The 23,376-nt window shown below is 38.6% G+C and overlaps 1 protein-coding gene across 2 annotated transcripts in view; it reads left to right on the top strand.

Annotated features, from left to right (window-relative positions):
- Positions 1–1,087, top strand: part of ATP6V0D2 (ATPase H+ transporting V0 subunit d2) — a 49,130-nt gene extending 48,043 nt beyond the window's left edge. For both annotated transcript variants that reach the window (XM_082363562.1, XM_082363561.1), the window contains one exon: positions 103–1,087. In XM_082363562.1, coding sequence (XP_082219688.1) covers positions 103–264 — 162 coding nt within the window. In that variant the 3' untranslated portion in view covers positions 265–1,087. The remainder of the gene's footprint in view (positions 1–102) is intronic.
- Positions 1,088–23,376: the final 22,289 nt, after the last annotated feature.

Raw genomic sequence — 23,376 nt, 5'->3', positions numbered from 1 at the left:
AGCACTACACAAGCACAAATCAGTCTGTAGCTTAATATTATTTCATTAAAGTAGTATGTTCCAGAAGAGTTGATGGTCCATGTTTTTTTTTTCCTTCCCCAGGTACAGATGAACGTGCTGGCATTCAACCGGCAATTCCACTATGGTGTGTTTTATGCGTACACCAAGCTGAAGGAACAAGAAATGAGAAATGTCGTGTGGATAGCCGAATGCATTTCACAAAGACATCGAACTAAAATTAACAGTTACATTCCAATCTTATAACCCGGTGAGGGGCCTGAAATGCAGAAAATCATAAATGCTAAGAGGAAGTTACTGAGGGAAATAGGAGTCGTGTTATATTATCTAGATCACACAAAACTAAGCCACACTGCACTTCATGAATTGCAGACCGACCGGAAACGCAGCAAGCCAACCCTGAAACAAAGCATTTCTTTTTCTTCCAGAAGCCTTAAATCTTGCTTCCACATTTATGTCTCATTCTTCACCTTGCCTTAGACATTAATTTTAATTAACCCTATGGTACTTTTCCTATTCTTATTTTTGTTCTTTTAAAAATCAAATCTTTTAAAAGTGTTTTGCTTTCCCATGATTCTCCACAGGCCCAAATACTGAGTGTCTGCTTTATTTTTTAACTGTCCATCCCTTCCCTAGGTCCACAAAAATCCAAAGCTGTACGTAGCCACCATGGACCACATATGGTGGAAAATACCTTATTTTTTTCTAATACACTTTGACCTGGTAGGCTTGGGAAAGCTACATAATTCCAAATCATATTCCATAGATGCAGGTAGTGTTAAATTTGTTATTAAGGCTACCACTTACAACTAATTTTCTCACAACTTTCTTTAAATAAAAGGTATACCTCTCTTTCTTGCAGTTTCTTCATACTTTGCCTGAGAAGAAAGTAACTCCATTAGTTGTATTTTATTCATTCAGAAGCATAAATCACAGGTTCGGTTTACAGGATATGGATTCTCTATAAAACTTCAGTAGAACTGGTGCAGAGAGCTACCCAGAAAAAGAAAAAGTGACAAACACTGCTCTAGTGCTTTCTTCAAAAATAAAAAATTCCTAAATAGAAAAATCTGTATTTGCTATAGTTTAATAATTAAACATATTTGAAAGTTCTTCAAGTGAGAATATTTACAGAGAATATACATATACTGGTAACTAGAATGAGGCACAAAGACCAAGAAGTAAATCAATTTTTCTGCAAAATTTCAGAAATTTTTTTTTAGAACATTTTCATAATTTTAGTGATAGGAATGTTTAAGCATAAGGAAAAACAGCGGCTCATACCGCCAGAAAGAAAGCCAAGTGCCTAGCCTCTCAGCTGTGCGAGAAGCCTAGGCCACACCCCAGTTCTGATGGCAGGGAGGCCGCAGCTGGCGCAGGGCTCCAGTGCAGATCCATCAGCTGGACCCAGGGAGCCTGCTTCCCATGTACGGCCTCTGGTCTGGAAAGCATCCTCCCTGACTTGTTCCTGCCCCTGCATGCAGCTGCTGTCTTCCACTCTGAGGCCTGGATGCCGGGAGACATCTACATTTTACATTTTCACCCATGGTGTCTACAGTGGGGGTGGGTGAGGATAGGGGTAAAATTCTGGGCTTCTTTAAGGGTTGAGAGCAAAGATGTTGATAGGAAAGAGGCAGCTTAGAGAAAGTTGATTCTCAGACTAAGCCCTTCCCACCCACCTCTGCATGACATGTGTGGGGGCCCTTCATGTGCCACAAGGCCACAGGCTGATGATACTTCTCTTGTTCCCTCCATATAAGTAATGAAGCCACCAATCCCCCAAACCCTTTCCCTAGCCACCAAGTGTAACCATTGTGTGAATAGAGACGAATTTCCTATAACCTCATGAGGCAAATACTGTAGAATGTGCCCCTATTAGAGAAGGGGATACACGCTCTGCAATTTGAAGAACTTTCCTTGAACTTACAGCTTTTAAGTGCTGCTGAGATCTGACTTCTCTGTCTTACCTCAGGCAACTGGTCCACACTGGAGAATATGGACATTTGAAAAACATTACATATGCTAGAAAACGAGGCCAACAAATCAGGTACATAAAGCAACGTAGAAAACAATGAGACAAAAATGTATTTCTTTTTCTAAGTGATCGAAGTTGAGGCTCCTTACCATCCCTTTCCCACCCTCCTCCCAGCAGTATTTCATCAATCTGTCCTATTTCCACCTGTATAATTTTCTGCAGTTGGTCTTGGAACATTGTATTCCAGTGAATTCTATACCCAAAATTGCTGTCAGTCTGCAGCCAATCCTGCCTGTGCGCTGGTGCCGACTTCCGGCCACGCCCTCCCCTTCACCCAGCTCCCTTTAGCTTCATTCTCAAAGGTTCGAAAGTACTTTATCAGTCTCTCCGTGGGCAGGAACCCGTTAAATCTCTAAGTAAGTTTTGCAGTCAGGAGAATTTGCGGTGCTAGGGGATTCAAAATTAGCAATTGCAGTTCTCAGGATATTTGGCGAATATCTGAGGAAAAAAATGCCATCCTTTTATTTGTTGCAATGCTTTAGGAATGCTGAGAGTAAATGGAAATGACCATTTTGAATCTGGGTGAGTTTGGACTAAGCCTAACTTGCTGGATAGTGGAGGAGTTGAGTTAACCATTGGCATGGCAGCAATGTAATAAGACATTGAGAAAGGGAAATACATCTTTGTGGAGTGAAGAAAGACTTGGTGATGATCAGATTTGAGGGGTTTCATTAGTAGTAACTTTTAGCCTACCACTTGAAAAATGCTGTCAATGTCAGATCTCACAGGTAAGACATAGCTATATGAGAAGGATACGATTGCAGTTTCACCCTGTTTTGTCTTAGTTTCAGCAGCAGACAAAATTCTCCTTATTGTTTGATTCATTTCAGTCATTTTGAGTCATTTTCTCTTCCCTTCCACAAATGGAGGCATTAATACTAATATGTGGGGAATAGCATTGCTGAGGAATATATGTGACATTATCAGACCATATCATTCTTTTTTTTTTTAAATTAACCAATTCCTAACTTTATTAATATTTTGATAGATAAGAATAATAAGCACAAAATTAATATTGGTATCTTATTCCATGTCAAAATCAGAACAATGTATCAACGTGAAATAAAATTTCATAGAAAATCAGAGACCAACATATCCTCAATGTCCTATGAAATTCTCTCATTTGTTATATTTCCTTACTCTCCTTTGCCCCATGAAGTCCTCATTAAAAATATGAAATTTCATACATCATTGATAGGTCATTCAAAATCCCTAAAAATAACTCTGACAAGATAATATTCCTCTCCTGCCCATCGTTCCTAGGTTTTTCTTCTGTAAACAAGACAAGGGGCTTCATTCCTGCAAAGTCCACATCTTGCTAAATGGTGCAAATTAAAAATTTCACTGGTACTCACACCAGCGGATGTAGTGGGGACCTTGGGGAGGAAAGCCTTGGCTGTAGTAGTGTTGAGTTTCTCTCCTTTAGTTTGCCTTAATCTGCTGTTAATGGACCCAAATACCCTCTTGAAACCCCAGGCCTAGGCCAGTGCAGACATGGGCTCTGCAGTTTGCTCCCTTACTCATCCTGAGGTGCTGGTTCCGCAGACCATATCATTCTTAGTGATTTCATCCCTTATGTCTCACAAGAGCTGATGTTAGGAGTTTTAATGACATTTTGGATTGCTGCATAGTCACAAAATCTATAAGCTTTATAAATATGAAAATAGGATGCAGAAACTATCATAAAGGCCAAACCACCTGCCCTGAGCAATTTCCCATCCTGTTTTTCCTCTTTTACATCTTCATTATTCTATCTGGCCTCCCATCAATTACTTTTCCACCCTCCTCCCGCTTTCTCCTCAGTCACTTTGTGCTGCAGTTTTCCACTTCCACCACCAGCTTGATCACTAATTGAAATTCAGCTGGTCAAGTTGGAATTCTCTTTGGAAAGAAAAGAGATACATTAAGAAGATGCACATTGAAACTAGTGTCAATCAATGTATTAGAAAGGAATTGTCCCCAGAGAATTATCACTCTGACCAGATCCACAAAATGTCATTTAAAGACTAGGATCATTGACAAGCTGTAAAAGTATATCAGTAGCTCTCTGCAGACTTCTGATATCCCTGGGAATGTTGTTAACATGCCAGCCAGTGTGGCTCCTTTATTGACAAAGTTGGAAACAAGTTTTTAAAATAAATAACTAAATAAAGAAATAAGAAAGTATTAGGTCTACATTTCAGGTAGCAAGAACTAGGCTCCCAATCAATAGAGAGGGCTATCATTGAGACTGGTTGCAGTGGCTTTACATGTCTACACATTCTTTAAAACTCCCCCACCAAGAGATAGGGTCTTTGTCCCTCCTCCTTGAATGTGAACTGGCCTTAGTGACTTAACTCACAACAAACCAAATCCAGAAAAGCAGTGCTGTATGACTTCCAAGGCAATGCAGTTTCCTTTGCTTACTGGATTTTGGAGTCCTGAGCTACACATAAGTAGTCCAGCTTCTCTGAGCCTCCCATTCTGTGAGGAAGCCAAGCCACATAGAGAGGCCAAGTTTAGACACTCAAACCACATTGAGAGGCCAGGTATAGGCAAATATGACAGTCCCAGGAGAGCTCCAACCAATAGTATCAACTAGCAGCCATGTCTGGCCCAGTCAATCCTTCAGATACTAAAGCCCAAGCCCAATACCTGACTGCAACTGCATGAGAAATCCCAGGTGAGAACTATCTAGACAAGTCCTTCTTAATTACTGACCCATGGAATCCTTGAGCTTGATAAAAGAGTTGTTTTGAACCACTGAGTTTGGGATACTTTCATGCAGTAGTACAAATGGAACAATGGTGCTCAGCAGTCATCCATTGAATGTGTCCTACAGGGTTTTGTGGCCTCTCTGAAGTCCTTTCTAAGGCCTGCCTAAGTCATCCACTCTCCAGCCATCTTTGCAGGTGGTCAGGGAAGGTGTGGTTTTCTGCACATATCACCTACAAATGAGTCTTGACTCTGGCCTGGAAGGACTACCTCTATGCCATTCGGAGACAGAAATGACATCCTCAGGGCCAGATATGAGCAAGCAACTCCAGGTGACAATGTGGCATCTTGTTTTCCAATAAGATTTGGCAGCAACAGGTTCACTGACACTGAATCTAGCTCTTCAGAGGTGACACCATTATAACATTTGTCATTTTTTGAACAAATAGCAGTTTTAGATTTTAAATCATTTATACATTCTTCTTTTGTAGGATTTTTTTAAATTAAAGCAGTTCATTCTCTATTTAACTGTTAATGCTGAGATGCATATTTCATTGTGTAAGATGTTCACCATTTTAAAATTTTTGCTTTGTTTCAGTTTGGGCTTTATTTTTAATTTTCTGGTTTTTATTTAAATATGAGTGAAATAGTAATATATTACAGTTTATTTCTGCAACATCAGGAATTTTTATTTTTTCAGCTTCCTTTAGGTATAAATGACAAATAAAATTATAAGATATTTAAAGTGTACAATATGATGATTTGACATACATAGACATAGACATTGTGAAAGGATTCTCCCCCATCAGGTTAACAGCATTTTTCTTGTGTGTGCGAGAACATTTAAGTTTTACTCTCTTAGCAAACTTCAGTTATACAATACAGTGTTATCAACTATATCCACCATGTAATGCATTAGATTCTAAGACCTTATTCATCTTACAGCTGACGGTTTGTATCTTTTTACCAACCTCTCCCTATTTGTACCACTCCCTGCACTTGGTAATCACTTTCTACTCTCTGCTTCTAATGAGATTGACTTTTTTTTTTCTTTAGATTCCAAATGTAAGTGAAAATTCAAAGGAAATGTATGGCTAATATTTTAGTGATCTTCATGATTAGATATTTTAAAAAACGGTACTGATGAACCTAGTTTCAGGGCAGGAATAAAGACATAGACATAGAGAATGGACTTGAAGACAAGGGGTGGCAGGGGGAAGCTAGGGCAAAGTGAGAGTAACATCGACATATACACTACTGAATGTAAAATAGTTAGCTAGTGGGAAGCAGCAACATAGCACAGGGAGATCAGCTCAGTGCTTTGCAATGACCTAGAGGGGTGGGATAGGGAGGGTGGGAGGGAGGCTCAAGAGGAAGGGGATATGGGGACATATGTATGCATATGGCTGATTCACTTTGGTGTACAACAGAAACTAACACAGTATTGTGAAGCTATTACACTCCAATAAAGATCTATTAAAAAATAATATATTTCTTAAGATGTGTGGAGGCATGGAAGGGTGGGTGACCATCAATTCCAGCTCCCAGGGTCCAGATCTCATTGTTGTGTGCAAGGATTCACCCTGGTGGTGTGATGAGTGGTTTATATTGAATAAATCTTTCAGAGCCTGAAAGGATTTTCAGTAGAAAGATCAGAGGAAAGTCATGCAAGATCCACACATACAAATAAATAAACATAAATCATATCATAAGGAATTAGCAGTTCACAGTTCAACTGTTCCCTGTGCTGGAGGTAATTCTGTGAAACACCAGGATTATCTGAGCCACTGAATTTATCATGAGTTGTTAACAGTGGCTTTAATCATTTGGGTTCAAATAACCCTTTAAGAATCTGATGAACACTGTGGATACCTTCCATTAGAATAATAGACATTACACATTCACCTAAAAATTTGCATAGTATATGAAAAGACTATGGATCCTGTAAAATTCACTCATGAGCAACCTAGAAGTCTATAAACTCAGATTAGAAACCTCCATTGCATAGGCTGAGGAATGAAAATGACAGGTTAGAAAGTAATAGATGGGAAAGGATTTTAATTTGATGAATAAAATATAGATACTCATGTGCACCTCTCATCTCTTAGAAGGGCATCTTGTTCAGCTGAGCAAGTAACTTTGGGATGGAAACTGGTGCTGTGGTGGAAAGGGCTCCCCTCTTGGCCAGCAAGTTCAGTCAAGGCAATCGTGGAGATGACGGAGGGACAGGGGTCACAGTCAGTTTGCTCTCATTATAGGCTAAAGCATCTAACCCTACTTAAAACTATTGATGTTCATATCCATCAAATACATTAAATAATGCTACTGGGGTTTTTGCAAGTAAAGTAAGTGAAAACTCTGCAGGTTGGTTGAAAATAATTGCTGACCTATAAGTATAGTCAACTGAACTAGAATGGACACTAGTTTTCCAGGTAAGGAAACTGTAGTCCGAAGAGCTAAGAGTAGAGGAGCCAAAACTAGGTCTCAAGTGTCCTGTCTCTTCCATCTTATAAATATATTTTTAATATAAATATATATGTATTTCTTCATGGTGGTTTCATTTTTTATTTTCTCTTTAAGTTACAGCCTCCAGTTTAAGACTGAGGTTCCTGTTTGGTCCAAATATGTTCTGTGAAAAATGACAGAAATCCTGTCAAACTAGCTTAAAATACAAAAAGGAAACTTACCATCTCATGCCTTTGGGAATTTGAAGAGCTCATGCAACTGGACCCAGGGCTTCAAAGACTTCATTAAAAATTGTTTCTCTCTCTTCCCCATGTGGGGTCAGAGGTGACCAGCAGCAGCCCTGGGTCATATTGCACCAGCTACCCAGCCTAGCGGAAACTGTTCCTCTAGTCCAATAGCAACAAATGTTCTGGATTTGACAGCAACTGACCTGCCAAGGCATTTCACATAAACGTTTGAAATTATAATTTTTGTTATTCTACTAATATTTGAGAAAAGAGGAAGCATTTTTTAAAAATTTGTTTATTTACTTTTATAAATTATTAGAATAGTAGAAACACTACCTATTTTATCTAATCATTTAATCGTTTAAGCACTGAGCTTTTACTGAGTACCAGGCCATATCATGCCCAGGGTAATTTTGGAAATAATTTTGCCATCGTTCAACACTAAGTGCCAAATACGTAAAATTATTTGGAATGCTAGTTATGAAAGCTTTGGTTTATTAAGGTTTTAAATTTAAAATGTTAATAATTGGGACTTCTCTGGTGGTCCAGCTGTAAAGAATCTGCCTTCCAATGCAGGGGACACTGGTTCGATCCCTGGTCAGGGAACTAAGATCCCACATGTCACGGGGCAACTAAGCCCAAGTGCCACAACTACTGAGCTCACGTGCCTCAAAGAGAGAGCCTGCATACTGCAAACTACAGAGCCCATGCACTCAGGAGCCCACGCACCGCAACTAGAGAGAAGCCCACGTGCTGCAATGAAGAGCCTGTGCCACAACGGAAGATCCTGCATGCCTCAACTAAGACCCAACACAGCCAAAAAATTAAAGAAAATAAATAAAAATGTTAATAATTAAGTTATATCATGACATCTTAATCTCCCTCGCCCATCATATACAGCCCGTAAGTAAATTCTCCCAATTCTACTAAGAAAAATATTTCTTTAATCCACCACCTAAATCTAATCCCTCATCATCTTTTGTATAGATTAGGTCCATAAACCTCTAACTGTCTCTAGTCTGTCATTATCCCCACTACAACTGAGAGACCTAAGACCTTATCACCCTTTTTAAAAAACAAACAAACAAACAAACAAAAAACTCTTCCATTGTTTCTCATTGCACTTGAAATAAAATCAAAACTTTACTACGACCTACAAGGCCCAGAATGGTCAGGCGTTTGCTGCTTTACCATTCTCTTCTCCCATTGACTTCCTTCTGTCCACTATCCCATGCTCACTGGCCTTCTTTCAGATTTCCAATACCCTGAACTTGTCCTCATTTGGGGGTTACCATGTTCTTCTCTCTACATAGAATCTTTTTCCACTGGATTCTCACATGGCTTGCTCCTTTCCTTCAGGTTTTAGCATCATATTTTTCCATGTTGCCCAGCTCCAGTGGGCACCTTTCATATCTTTGGAATTGTGAAAACCACCAGTACACAACCATCATGCATATTCAGCTTCTCAAAGACTTCTTTCAATCTTAAGGAAGTACCTTGTATTGTCCCTCTGAAAACACCCTGTTCATTACCTTTAAATCTTACCACAATTTGTAACCATAAATGTATTTGTTTGTTTTGTAATGTTGGCCCCCCCCCCACCCAACTGTGCTCTGTGAGAGCAGGATATTTATTTTTTTGATCACTGCTGTATACTCAGTATTTGGCACAGAGGCTGGCATATGGCAGCCCTTAATAGATATTTGTTTAATGAATGAATGAATGAATTCTTCCACCTGCAAAATTCATAGATTCGAAGCAAGAACTGCTAAAAGAGGAACTGAGCCATATTAAAAATTTTAAGAGTTTATTTAAGCAAAATCGATTTCACTTGGGCAGCTCCAAACTGGAAGTAATTAGGCATGCTCCACTGACAGCAGCTAAGGAGAAAGACTTATAGAGAAAAGGCTGACGCAAAGGAAGGAAATTATTCGAATGGCTATAGCTTATGTGTCTGCCTTGTTTGGGAAGGCTTATTTGGCTGTTTGTGATGCGTTGCCCTCAGGTTTTCATTTCTTAACCATGAGGCATTTACACGTCTAAATTTTGGTTTGCTTACAAAGGCTGCTAAGGTTTTAGGACCATCTCAGTCTAATGTCCTCCTTGTGTACTTAATTTAATAGTAGGAAAAGCCACAATATAACTAGGCCAGGGATCCATAAATTTCCTTTGGGGCACAGATATTTTCAGTGCCCAGGAAGATAGAAAAGCCAAAACAACTGAGTCTGAAAGACTGTCACCTCCTCAATCAGTGAAAACAGAAACACACTCGAAGGTGGTGACCCTGCTGGCTCCTCTGGACCAAAGTGAGATCTTCAGTACATAGCAGGCATCTAACACATATTTGTTGATGAATAAACCCATATGCGGGGCAGGTATTGGATCAGTATCCACCCCTGACCCTTGCAACAAAAGGGGAAAAACTGACCCAGGATCCACACCAAGCACAGCATGCACTGAGAGCCAGAGCAGCCAGAACCCGTACCAAGCACAGCATGCGCTGAGAGCCAGAGCTGCCAGATTGCCATCTTTGCCTGCAGTCACATTTGGCGCAACCACAGCAGAAACCAATGCAGTTCAATCACAGAAATACACTTCAGCCAAGAACTGCTTAACTAAATGGAGCCTACCTCCTGTGGCTTACAAACACAGGTGTCCACAAAGGACAAACCAGAGGAACAGGGAAATTAACCAAAATTGCTCCCTGGTGTTCCCTGAACACTGAGGTAAATGTGGGTAATTACTCTCAGTCCAATTTGCCTGCCTGCTCAAACCCTTAACATCTAACTTGAAACTCACAGTGGTTTACAATACATAAAGAACTGGTTATTTCCCTCATTTATGCAGCATATTAAAAGAGAAAACAATTAGACTGAATTATCAAACGAGGTTTACTCTGCCATGCACTGTGTGTTTATTCAACTAATTATGTTATCTCTCTCCTTCAAAGATAACAGCAAAAGCATAGAATATTCCACTTTAGTGATGAAAATTAATGGGTATATTAAGAGGGAAAAAGATGAATGATATTTAGAAAAAGGAGAGGAATGGAAATTATCTCAAACAACTGCAGGTGGAATTTAAGGTTAATTGCAAAGTCCCGACATGACTGAAACGTTACTGAGTGTCTCTCTGTCCACCGGGCACCAAGCCACACCCCATTCATCCCATCAAGAACAGAAAGACACTCGGAGAAGGCTACTTTCAACTAAAGGAGTAGCTGAGATTTTGGAAATAATTGTTTTGGGGGGTTCACATTTATTACATACTCTTAGTATAGTTTCCTGATATTAGGTGGTATTTAGGCATCTGTTCCAAACAAACAATTTTCTTTCCTTAAATGTGGAACCTTTGGGGAGAGAAGGAGGGCTGTTCCACAGCAGTCTTCTTCAGGTGTAAGTTAGGTAAACGATGCCCAAACACAGACTAAAAGCCGCATGATCTCATGAAACCTTATGAAACCTCATGAAACCTCTGTCCTTATGCAATTCTTTTTCGAGGTGAGGAATGCTGAAAATGCACTCACTGAGGAATAGCATTGTGTTTCCTCAATGACACCCGCTCCTCCTAGGTGCTTAAACAATAAATCTGATCTGCCAATGTTTCTCAAATGCGTCATTCCAAAAGAGACACTCCCCAAATAAACCAGTTCAACAGTCCTAATACTTGAACTTAGTGAAACTTAGGAAGACATGAAATACAGCCCTAGTTGAAGGAAAGTAATCAAGATGAAGATATTTTGCACATCCTGTTCATTATTTAGTTGCTTTTCTGACCATCTGTCTGAAGTCCTTTCTCCGGAACTTACTTCACCGTTATGGAGAACTATTTTAAGACAAGGACACCTCAAAGAGCATTATTTGCTTTGATACTATGTAGTAGTGGGTTTTTTTTTTTTTCAAAACAAACAATTTTTTATTGGAGTATAGTTGATTTACAATATTGTGTTAGTTTCAGGTGTACAGCAAAATGATTCCGTTATACATACATATATATCTATTTTTTTCAGTTTCTTTTCCCTTATAGGTTATTATACAATACTGAGTATAGTTTCCTGTGCTATACAGTAGGTCCTTGTTGGTTATCTATTTTATATGTAGTAGTATGTGTATGTTAACCTCAAACTCTTAATTTATCCCTCCTCCCGCCTTCCCTTTTTGTAACCATAAGCTTGTTTTTTGTCTGTGAATCTATTTCTGTTTTGTAAATAAGTTCATATGTAACATTTTTTTTTTTTAGATTCCATATATAAGTGATATCATACGATATTTGTCTTTCTCTGTTGACTTACTTCACTTAGTATGATCATCTCTAGGTCCATCCATGTTGCTGCAAATGACATCATTTCATTCTTTCTTATGGCTGGGTAATATTCCATTGTGTATATGTACCACATCTTCTTTATCCATTCCTCTGTTGATGGACATTTAGGTTGCTTCCATGTCTTGACTATTGTAAATAGTGCTGCATTGAACATTGTGGTGCATGTATCTTTTTGAATTATGGTTTTCTCCAGATACACACCCAGGAACAGGATTGCTGGATCATATGGTAGCTCTATTTTTAGCTTTTTAAGGAACTTCCATACTGTTCTCCATAGTGGTAGTACCAATTTACATTCCCACCAACAGTGTAGGAGGGTTCCCTTTTCTCCACACCCTCGCCAGCATTTGTTATTTGTAGACTCTTTAATGATGGCCGTTCTGACCAGTGTGAGGTGATACCTCATTGCAGTTTTGATTTGCATTTTTCTAATAATTAGTGATGTTGAGTATATTTTCATGTGCTTTTTGGCCAACTATATGTCTTTTTTGGAGAAATGTCTCTTTAGATCGTCTGCCCATTTTTTGATTGTATTGTTTGCCTTTTTTGATATTGAGCTGTATGAGCTATCTGTATATTTTGGAGATCAATCCCTTGTCGGTAGCATCATTGCAAATATTTTCTCCCAGTCTGTAGCTTGTCTTTTTGTTTTGTTGATGGTTTCCTTTGCTGTGCAAAAGCTTTTAAGTTTAATTAGGTCAATTGTTTATTTTTGTTTTTATATCCATTACTCTAGGAGACAGATCCAAGAAAATATTGCTGCAATTTATGTCAGAGTGTTCTACCTATGTTTTCCTTTGGGAGTTTTATAGTATTTGTTCTTACAAGTAGATCTTTAATCCATTTTGAGGGTTTTTTTTGTACATGGTGTTAAAGAATATTTTAATTTCATTCTTTTATATGTAGCTGTCCAGTTTTCCCTGCTCCACTTGTTGAAGAGGCTGTCTTTTCTCCATTGTATAATCTTGCCTCCTTTGTCATAGATTAATTGACCATAAGTGTGTGGGTTTATTTCTGAGCTCTCTATTCTGTTCCATTGATCTATGTGTCTGTTTTTGTGTCAGTACCATACTGTTTTGATTACTGTAGCCTTGTAGTATAGTCTGAAGTCAGGGAGCATGATTTCTCCAGCTCCATTCTTCTTTCTCAAGGTTGGTTTGGTTATTCAGGGTCTTTTGTGTTCCCATACAAATTTTAAAATTATTTTTTCTAGTTCTGTGAAAATACCATTGGTATTTTGATAGGGGTTGCATTGAATCTGTAGATTGCCTTGGGTAGTATTGTTATTTTAAAAATATTGATTCTTCTAATCCAAGAACATGGTATATCTTTCCATCTCTTTGTGTTATCTTCAATTTCTTTCATCAGTGTCTTATAGTATTCAGAGTACAGGTCTTTTGCCTCCTTAGGGAGGTTTATTCCTAGGCACTTTATTCTTTTTTGATGCAATGGTAAATGAGATTGTTTCCTTAGATTCTTTTTCTGATAGTTCATTGTCAGTGTATAGAAATACAACAGGTTTCTGTGTATTAATTTTGTATCCTACAACTTTACTGAATTCAGTGATGAGCTCTAGTAGTTTTCTGGCAGCAAGCAGTGAGCGTTTAAAAAACCAAAGTTTTAAATGATTTCAGAGGTGAGCTTCATCCTCTATAGTCACCATTCAGGATAACAGAGAGGGGCCTGTCCTCCATGGAGGTCCTTCCCTCTTTATATCATTGCGCCATCCTCCAAAACAGAGATCTTTACTCTGCTAGACAGAGCACAGCAGACAAGAGTCTCATAAATACATGTCTCAATCTTGTTAGGCATCAAACAAACACACTTAGACTCTAAGAAATTAATTGGTTAGAGCAGAAAAACCTTTGAGTAAACGAGTATGAGATTCATGAATTTGAATATATCTTCCCTAGCTTCCAGAACTTCTTGGCCTTAGGCAAGTTACTGAACTTTTAAGATTGTTTCCCCTTCTGTGAAAGTGACAGAATTATAACTACTTCTTAAGATTGCTACGGAATTTAGATTAAATAATATGTTTAAATGTTTAGTACACAACCTGGCAAAAAGTAGGAGCTCAGTAAATGTCCTATTCATACCTCCTTTGGACAGACCTGCATTTGAATGACTTGTGCATGTGACTGTCCCAGTCACCAGGTTGAAAGCACCATCTCTTAATTGCTTTTGTGTCTCCATTAGTTCACGACACAATGTTTGCTTAAAATCAATCATACACACTTTTAAATAAAATCAAACTTTGCTACTGGATATTGACATGTACAGATATATGACCAAAATAATTTTACTTAATTCCCAGGTTGGCTGCGGATTAATTAATTTTTTTTTTTTTTAACTTTGGGTTTATTTATTTATTTATTTATTTATTTATTTATGGCTGTGTTGGGTCTTCGTTTCTGTGCGAGGGCTTTCTCTAGTTGCAGCAAGTGGGGGCCACTCTTCATCGCGGTGCGCGGGCCTCTCATTATTGCAGCCTCTCTTGTTGCGGAGCACAGACTCCAGATGCGCAGGCTCAGTAATTGTGGCTCACGGACCTAGTTGCTCCGTGGCATGTGGGATCTTCCCAGACCAGGGCTCGAACTCGTGTCCCCTGCATTGGCAGGCAGATTCTCAATCACTGCGCCACCAGGGAAGCCCAGATTAATTAATTTTAATAAGTGAGGACCGTCACCGTCCATATCAACCTGCACAACACTATATGGTCTCTCGTGTACAGTAATTTCTTCTGGTTCCAGTCCATGGACTCCCTTCCCCCAAATCCTAGAGCAGTTCGTGTTCTGGTCTTGCAATTCCAGTTACTGCTTCCAGCTCTCCTTGCACTTCGCTCTCCAAGTCCTTCACTGCATGTCTGCTGCAATACCAGTTAGCACGTAGTCATGTCACCTATTATGTTTCCTGGGACTCATCGCTCTTCTTTTTTTAGTCTCCTTCCCTCCCCAGGCCTCAACTCAGTCTTACAATAAATTCTTATAGAAAGTTACATAAATATGTCCCTACGTTCTTAAGTACAAGCCTCCACACTGGATAGAAACTCTTCTCAGTGACTTGAGATCCTTCCTTCCACCACCTGCTTCTCCATTTTTTTTGTTGTCTTGTCTTCACAATTTATATTTTAATGATTTACCTTTTTTAGAAAGTATCTTGGGGTCACAAAGTCTGAGATGAAGAGAGGTCCCAGGGCACCTGGACATCTGGAGTCCTGCCCTTGCTTAGTTTCCAAGGACATAGAACACCTCCTTGTACCAGGAAGGGTGAGGGCATCCACAGAGCAGCCAGCATTTGGAATGTGCTCTGCTGTGCCCCAACCTTCTCACCTGATATTTATAGGCACATCCTCACACCAGAGCCCACCCAAGTGCAATTATTCTCTCCATAGCTCTCTCTTTGGGTGTTGTTGCATTTTTTTTTTCAGTGCACAGTATGTACTTATGTCCAGGAGTTAAATTTACAGCTGCCATTCTAAAATTATTATTGTTAGAAAGTATCTTTCCTTATAATTTCAGAATATAAAAAGGGGTAAAAAAAAAGGCCGAAAACAATAATAATACAGAGTTGCCTTGGGAGCCACTAAGCTGAATAAGCCCATTTGCCTTTCTTTGAAATGACTCCAGACAAGTCCATGTTTTGTAGTCTTATGATTGCTTTTTCTATAATTTTCTTGCCCTTTCTCTCACTGTCAGTGCAATAGAAATTATTTTTTATTACTTTTCTCTAGCTTCCTTCTATCATATCTGATTTGCTGCTCACCTAAGGGGAGCAATAAAACTATACTTTTATACCAATTAGAATTGGGTCCAAAAGATACGTAATAGAGCTCAGGGTAAGCTTAAGTACCTGGGTGTTATGATGCAGCTTTGAATTCTCACTAAGCCCTTTGGCTTGATGGATTATTTTCTATTTCCTGAGAGCTGAGCTTACTTTGTTAAATAACCACTGGGTACATGAAGAGTTTTATAATATTAGTGTTCTTGTTGACAGGAAGTGGTGTCGCTGAACCAGCAGACGGATATGTCCTCTAAATCAGTGTTAAATCATGTCTTGTGACAAAATTTAAAGACCTCGGGTATTGGAGATGCCAACTGCCAAACTGCATTACAAAAACAAGCCTTTAATTCCTTCTGATTATTAAGTATTCCACTGAGTATGTGTGTGATAACAAATCAGGAGAGGATATTTTCTTCCCAGTGTTCTGCCAACTCTCCGCTTGAATTTAACACTTTGGCTGAGCACATTTCCCCTTTCTGTTTTGTCCGGATAAATTTTGTTTTTTTGGTTTCCTGTCATATAAAGTTATGTTTACAAAAAGGCTGTATCTTCTAACCTCTGGTCTTTGGGTAGAGGGTATTTCAGACTGTACTGTGAGGCTAATTAGTAAGCAAAGCTGCTTAGTGCCAGCTGCTATGGAAACATCAGATACTACATTCTGTCAGACTATGTCATTTTAACTGGCATTGAGGGAAAGTAGACCTAATCTCTAGGAACAATTTAAGCCAAAATTCTTTACTAACTTGATGCGACGTTTTAAATTTGAAGTGAAAAGTCAGCTTCTTGAAGGGGAAAAGATATATTCTTTTTATGAAAAACTTGAGAATAGGACACCTGAAAAGGAAAAAATGATTTAAATTGAGTTGATTATGGTTTGTGGAAAAGATTATTGGGTATTTATCCCCTTTTGTTTCTGCTAAATCTAATCTCTTAGAGGGCTATAAAATCTGTCTGCTCAAAGAGCTTCACTGTGTGGGTTTGTAAGAACCTAATCATTAACCCACGGAACAGAGGACCTGCCAATCATGTTTGCCGTCCTTCAGTACTTTTATAATTGGCACTTCGGTTAAGATTCTTTTGTTTTCAAGCAAAAGAAACCTACTCTAGCTAATCCAAATGAATTAGGAGAGTGTGTTAAAGGGGTGCTCACAAAATCAAAGGAAGGGCAGTGCAGACCTTGCAGAGGATAGAAATCAGAGCAGATCCAGGGAAACCACCGAGGTTGGTTGCTCACGAAATTCCTCTCTTAGGACTCACATCAGGTGACTCTACTCTGAGAAGCTTCAGTGTCTGCAGATCTCCATTCACTGTCAAATGTCTGGGGAAGGAACATCCTACTGGCCCAGGCACAGTTAGCATCTCTACCCTTGGATTAACAGCCACTGCCAAGGATAAAGGGTAGAGAGTGAAAGGGAAGGGAATATGGTCAAGGTCACTCAGAGAATCATTGTGCACTGAGCAGCAACCCCATTCCATCTACTGTTATTGGTGATGTCATAATCAGGCTCTATATTCATGGAGCTATAAACAGACAATTGGTTTTCCTATATTTTTATCTTTTTAAATTAATGAATAATTTCAACACTTTATTAAATACCTACAGTGTGCCAGGGAGAAGACAAAACTCCAGGTATAAAAAGATAAGTTCTGGGACTTCCCTGGTGGCGCAGTGGTTAAGAATCCGCCTGCCAATTCAGGGGACACGGGTTATAGCTTGGTCCAGGAAGATCCTGCACGCCGCAGAGCAACTAAGCCCGTGTACCACAACTACTGAGCCTGTGTACCACAATTACTGAAGCCCATGTGCCTAGAGCCCGGGCTCCACAACAAAGAGAAGCCACTGAAATGAGAAGCCCGCTCAGAGCAACAAAGACCCAACGCAGCCAAAAATAAATAAATAAATAAATTTATTAAAAAATAAATAAAAAATAAAAAGGTAAGTTCTCACTCCAGTAAGAGCTGCAGATGTGTAAGTAATGATTAGCATCATAACAGATATAATTCAGGCTTGTGCATATTTAGGAAATTATTAGAAGCTTTGAAGAAAAGTATCAATCTACATATACCTGAAGATGTCAGGGAAAGATTTTCAGAGGAAAGAATCTTTGAGTTGTCTTTTTTTTAAAGTTGAAGTATAGTTGATTGACTTGTGTTAGTTTCAAATTTATAGCAAAGTGATTCAGTTATATGTATAAATTTTTTTCAGATTATTTTCCATTATAGGTTATGAGTTGAGTCTTGAAGGATAAGTGGGAATTCATTATGAAATGGAGATGAGAGGCATGCCCTACAGAAAAAGCGCATTTTTGAAGCATACAATACTTACAAAGGGTAGAAGTAAGAGACAGTGTGGCTCACTGGGGAGATGTGAATAATTCAGTATTGTTGGAGTTTGAGAATCTGAAGGGGAAGTTGCTGAAAATAAGTCTGGAGGAAAAGGCACATCCCTGAAGTTCCTATTATATAATATAAAGGTCTATGTACCAGATGCTTTAAGCAACAGAGAGTCAGTAAAGGAGTTGTGATTTGGGGGAGTGACATGTCAATGTTGTTTTCAGAATGACCACTTTGGCCTTTTCCAGTAGGTGGAAAAGAGTATGAACAAGAGAAGAAGATCTGCTACATGGAAGCTGCAATAGAGCAGAAAAGGGAGGTCCAGGGAAATTCAGTCTTCTTTCTCAAGCAGCAGACTAAATGGTGGGGTCACTAACTGGGAGGAGGAACTGAAGAGAATGTTGAAGCCATTCAGAGTCCAAGTGCATACATGAGTCTGGAGTCAGAAGAGAGACATTGATATTTCTGAGTCAACAGCATAAGATAGCCATTCAGAGTGTGAGTATTGATGAGGTTTCATACATAGAGTATTTCGAATAAGCACAGACCTCAGAATGGAACCCTGGAGACTATAATTAAGGGATGGACTAAGGAAAAGAAGACTGAATTGGAAAATCAAGAATAATGGGAGGAATGTAAAAAATGGATAACTAATAAGAACTTGCTGTATAAAAAAGTAAATAAAATAAAATTCAAAAATTCAAAAAAAAAAAGAATAGGAGGAAGACCAGTAAAGAGCAGATATAACAGAAAATAAACAGAGGAAAGAGAAGAGAGTTTCAAGGAAGAGTACATATTGATTAGGAAGAGACTTAGCTGCAGGTTACAGTTCTCTCTTACATAAACTAGGTGTGGAGCTAAGCAGCTGGTACCAGTATGGAGGCTCCATTATAATCCAGCTCTTTCTGCATTCTGCCCAGCATCTTGATGGTCCAACTTGGTTCCTCAAGATTCATCTCAGGGGAAGGAGGACACATTGAAGAAGGGAGCACCACTCCCTTGAAAGACATTACTCTGCACTTTACACTTCTTCCATCTATTGGTAGAATTTTGCCATATGGCCACATCTGCCTTTAAAGGAGGCTGGGAAATGTACATCAAATTCTGGGCAACCATGAGTCCAGCTGAAAATAGAGCCCTATTTTACTAAGAAGGGGAAAACAGATCCTGAAAGCAAACTGGAAATTTCTGCCACACAGGAGTTGGTGAACAATGACATGAACTAAAGAGAGTTCTTGTGAGATATGGACTGAAAAGTATTCATTGAATTAGTCAGTGACAACCTTGGCAAACGTAGTTTCTTGGAGTGATGAAAATATAAGTCCAATTACAGTAGATAGAAAACTGATTTTAGATAAGGGAAATGAATATGAATATAGATTTTGCTTTCAACAAGCTGGGCTGTGAAAGGGAAGGTGAGAGGTGAAATCAGTCAGCTCAGCACTGTCATGGGAATGGAGCTCATGAAGGGTCAGGGCTCAGACTTCGATGCGCCATGTGCAAGCTGCAGCAGAGGGAGGCACCCATCAGAAACATGACAATGGAGAAAACTTCTCCTGAAAACTATTCCCTCTTCCCATCTCCTCCCAAAGCAGTTTGGTTTTTATGGGGGTTTTTTGAGATGTCGTGTTCTTATATAACCCATTTCACGGTCAGAGTTAATTAGTCAAGGGTAAATCTAATCCAATTTGATCCAAAGAACTCAACCCCACAAATCATTTGTATGAATGAGGAGTGGCTAATTTACCAAAGTGAGCCAGAGTATCCCTACCATGGGAGTTTTAGGTTTCCTACCAGAGAAATAGCAAGTCAGTTTCATTCCAGTGGTTGAAACTATAAGCTGTAAAATAAGTTGGCAGCCATGTTTTTCATCATGTGTTGAAAAGCAACCTGCAATGAGAAAGACAAATGAAGTTAGGATTAAGAGGAATATAGAGATTAAAGACTGACAGAAAGAAAGAAAAGAAGGTCAGTGTACCAGCAACATTTAGATTCTTGCTTCTGGTTGTTCCCGAGACCCAGCAACATTCTTTCCCTTGAGATCTGTGAGATCATCAAGATCCTTATAATAAAAATCCTCTTCCTGCTTAAGTAAATTCTAGCTGGGTTTCTGTCATTTACCATCAAAAGTGTTCAATTAATACTGAGAGCATCATGTTTATATGTTTCAGGAAGAAAGCCAAAAGAAAGGTTGAAGATACCAAAAGACTGAGAACTTGAGAATGTATCTCCGATGACAATCTTGTTTCTATTTGCCCATGGCTCTCTTCTGAAGGAAGAGTCCTGCCTAAAATCCCTACTGTTCTGTGACCTCAATCCCTGGCCACGCTGTTTGGTTCATGAAAGGGCACCTGGCTTCCTTCTATATCCTGGATGAGCTGGTCTGATCTTATTCTTTTGTGGGGTTTGTAATTTAGTTGTGCAGAGACTGAGTTCATGAAGAGTCAGGGCTGAGACTATGATGGGTGATGTGCTAGCTAATGCTGAGGAAGCCAGCCATCAAAAAGAAGAGATTGGAGGACTCCTACAGAGAGAAGCAGAAGTGACTGTGGACCCCTGAAAGAGAGGGCAATGGAGTGAGTAGCTACCTTGATTCATGCCAACCTGTATACTCTTCAAGAGTATGAGCTTCAGAGTCATTTAAACCTAAGCTCGAGCCCTAGCTCTTTATCAACTAGTGTGACCTTGCACAAGTTACTTTACCTCTTTAAAACTCAATTTTCTCATCTGTAAAATGGAGCAGTGTCTGACCCATAGTAAACTAACAATTAATGTTAATATAATTATATGTAATATATTAAATATAATTTAACATTTCTAATAAAATAAAATGATATATAATAAAAGTTGAGCTTCCAGTTTCATTTCCCAACAATCCTCCAGATTCTGTCTTTATTTCTTAATGAAATCTATGTATCTTTGTAATAATCTTTCTTTCTATTTGGCCTAACTATACTGAGATTATGTTCCTGGCTAACACAGAGTGAGAATGCTTGGCTCCCACTCCCCAGGGTGAGTTTGGACAAGTTTTTCCCTCAGTCAACATTCAGCAATATTGCTCCCTCCATTCATCCTGAAGCCTTGTCTCTATCTCAGCTTCTGTGACACCGCACTCTCCTGCCTTTCTCCTACTCTGCTGGCCATGGGGGTCCCTCATGCTGGCTCAGTCTCTTCTGCCTGATCTTCAAATGCTGTAAGTCCTCAAGGCTTATTCCTAGATGCCCTCATTTTTCTCACTCTATATTTTCTTCCTAGGCAATAATAAAAGCACGTGGTATCAATTATCATCTAACTGAACCCTTGACTCCCAAAAGGTTATCTTTAGCCCACACCTCTCCTTAATCTCCAAATATGCATATCTTACTGCCCACTCAACATTTTACTTGGAGATCTGAAAGGCAACTCAAAACCTACAGATCCAAAATTGATTTCATGATCTTTTCCCCCAGGGTTTTCTGTCTTGATTTCACCACCAAACCACCCATCCAATTTTGCAAGTCAGAAGCCTATATGTTATACTAAACACCATCCTCTTCTTTAATACCCTAATCTATCACTAAGTCCTGTTGATTTTACCTTCAAAACATTTTTGAGTTTCCCTATTTCTCTTTCTCCATTTCCATCACCTGATCACCCGTGTCCAAGCCATCATCCTCTGTCACTTGGGCCCCTGCAACAACAGCCTCAGAACTTATTTCATTACATCTTATCCTATTTCTCGCCAATCTTTTCTTCATACTATTGCCAAAGTTACATTTAAAAAATACAATTCCTTCTATGGCTTTATGTGTTTTTTAAGACAATAAACTCCTTATCATGGCATACAAGGACCTCAAAGATCTGCCCCTGTATGAGAAAAGGGGTGTGTTGGAGCTGGCTCATACTGGCTGGCACTAGCATGCAGATGGTTAAATTTTCCGGAATTTTGCAAACCGATTGTTGAACCACTGGTATTTTAAAGTTGCATGTGGTAGGAACAAGTAACCTATGGAAATTGGCTACTGTTACAAAGCAGAGCTTTTTTTTTTTTTCTGAGAGAACAAGTTTACCAGCAAACCACTGCCTATTCCTCTCTCCAGCCTCAGACTCCCTCCTGCACTCTGTGCTTCAACCACACTGACCAACTTTAAGCTCCTCTAATAAGTCATACTTCCTCCGATTTAAGAACTAGCAAATATATTGGCTCTTCTTCCTTCCTACAAACTCCAAGATATCAGTGACTCTATTGACCCAACATCATATTTTCAATGCCTAGCAGTGCCTGGCACAGAGTAGGTGCTCCATAAGCACCCACTGAATAAACACCTGCTTTCACATGGATTTTATAAGTCTCAAAACAATGTGATGCCTATAAGGATGCCTCGAAAATGATAAAACAATATGTCAATATGACTGAGTGTATAAAAATATGTTTTGCTTCTTGAACAAATGTATTTCTTTCTATTTTTATTAGTTTTTTCTATTTTCCACTTGAGATAGTATCACAATTCATTTCCAAAATGATGAATTTTTATTTCTGTGAAATAGTCATAACTGAACTGTGATATTAATGTTACTTAACTTGAATTAGATATGACTTTTGCTATCATAAAAAAATTATGGCAGAACAGATGAGGGTGATATTTACAATGAATTCTTTGAAATTTCTTCTTTCTTATTTTAAAAGTTAGCTTTCCAGAAACACATATTCTTCCTCCTTTTACAATGGAGTAGTTAAAACTTATGTTAGTTAACATTACTTTTAAACTATTTCTTCTCAAAAGAAATTTGTTTAAATGACCAGAACTCTCTTGGAAAACACTTCCAGTAACTTCTAATAAAGTGAAAATTGCATCATCATCGTAATTATTAAGATTATATTCACTGGTACAATTTTCCATTTATATAGAAAATAAATATGTTCATTGCTATTTCGACATCAATACTTTTAACTATTCATATATTTTTCATGCTTCTCTCTTCCTCCCAATGAATATTTTCTTTTGTCCCAGGAGCATTAAAGGAAAATCATATTTAATTTAGCATGTGAACTAATTAGCCAAGGCAATACTTTTACAAAAGTCAGTTTTACTTGACATATCTATTGCTTCTACACAATTACCTCTTAATCCGGTGAAACGAAGATGCTCCATCATGGAGTAAAATGGGAAAACAGTTTAATATGTAAAAGTAATACGGGGTAAATAGCTACTCTTTATCATAATGACTAGTGGTTTTTTTTAAATTTGGGGACCAAATATGATTAAGCAGATATGTTCTAGATTAATATTGAGGATCTAGTGAATTCCCTCTGTTTCCAAGTCCAAATTATCCACATGTTAGATATAACAGAAACAAAAATCTGTATAGAATAATCATCTCAAGCTCACATGGAACATTTACCAAGATAAAACACATTCTGGGCCATAAAACACATCTTAACAAATTTAAAAGAACAGAAATCATACAGTGTCTGCTCTCACACCACAATGGAATTAAACTAGAAAAATCAGATACGCT

The sequence above is a fragment of the Balaenoptera borealis genome (assembly GCF_965194805.1).
Source record: "Balaenoptera borealis genome assembly, chromosome: 17".
Taxonomy (NCBI): Eukaryota; Metazoa; Chordata; class Mammalia; order Artiodactyla; family Balaenopteridae; genus Balaenoptera; species Balaenoptera borealis.
The sequence above is the reverse complement of the archived record's forward strand: the minus strand, read 5'-3'. Positions and strand labels throughout refer to the sequence as shown.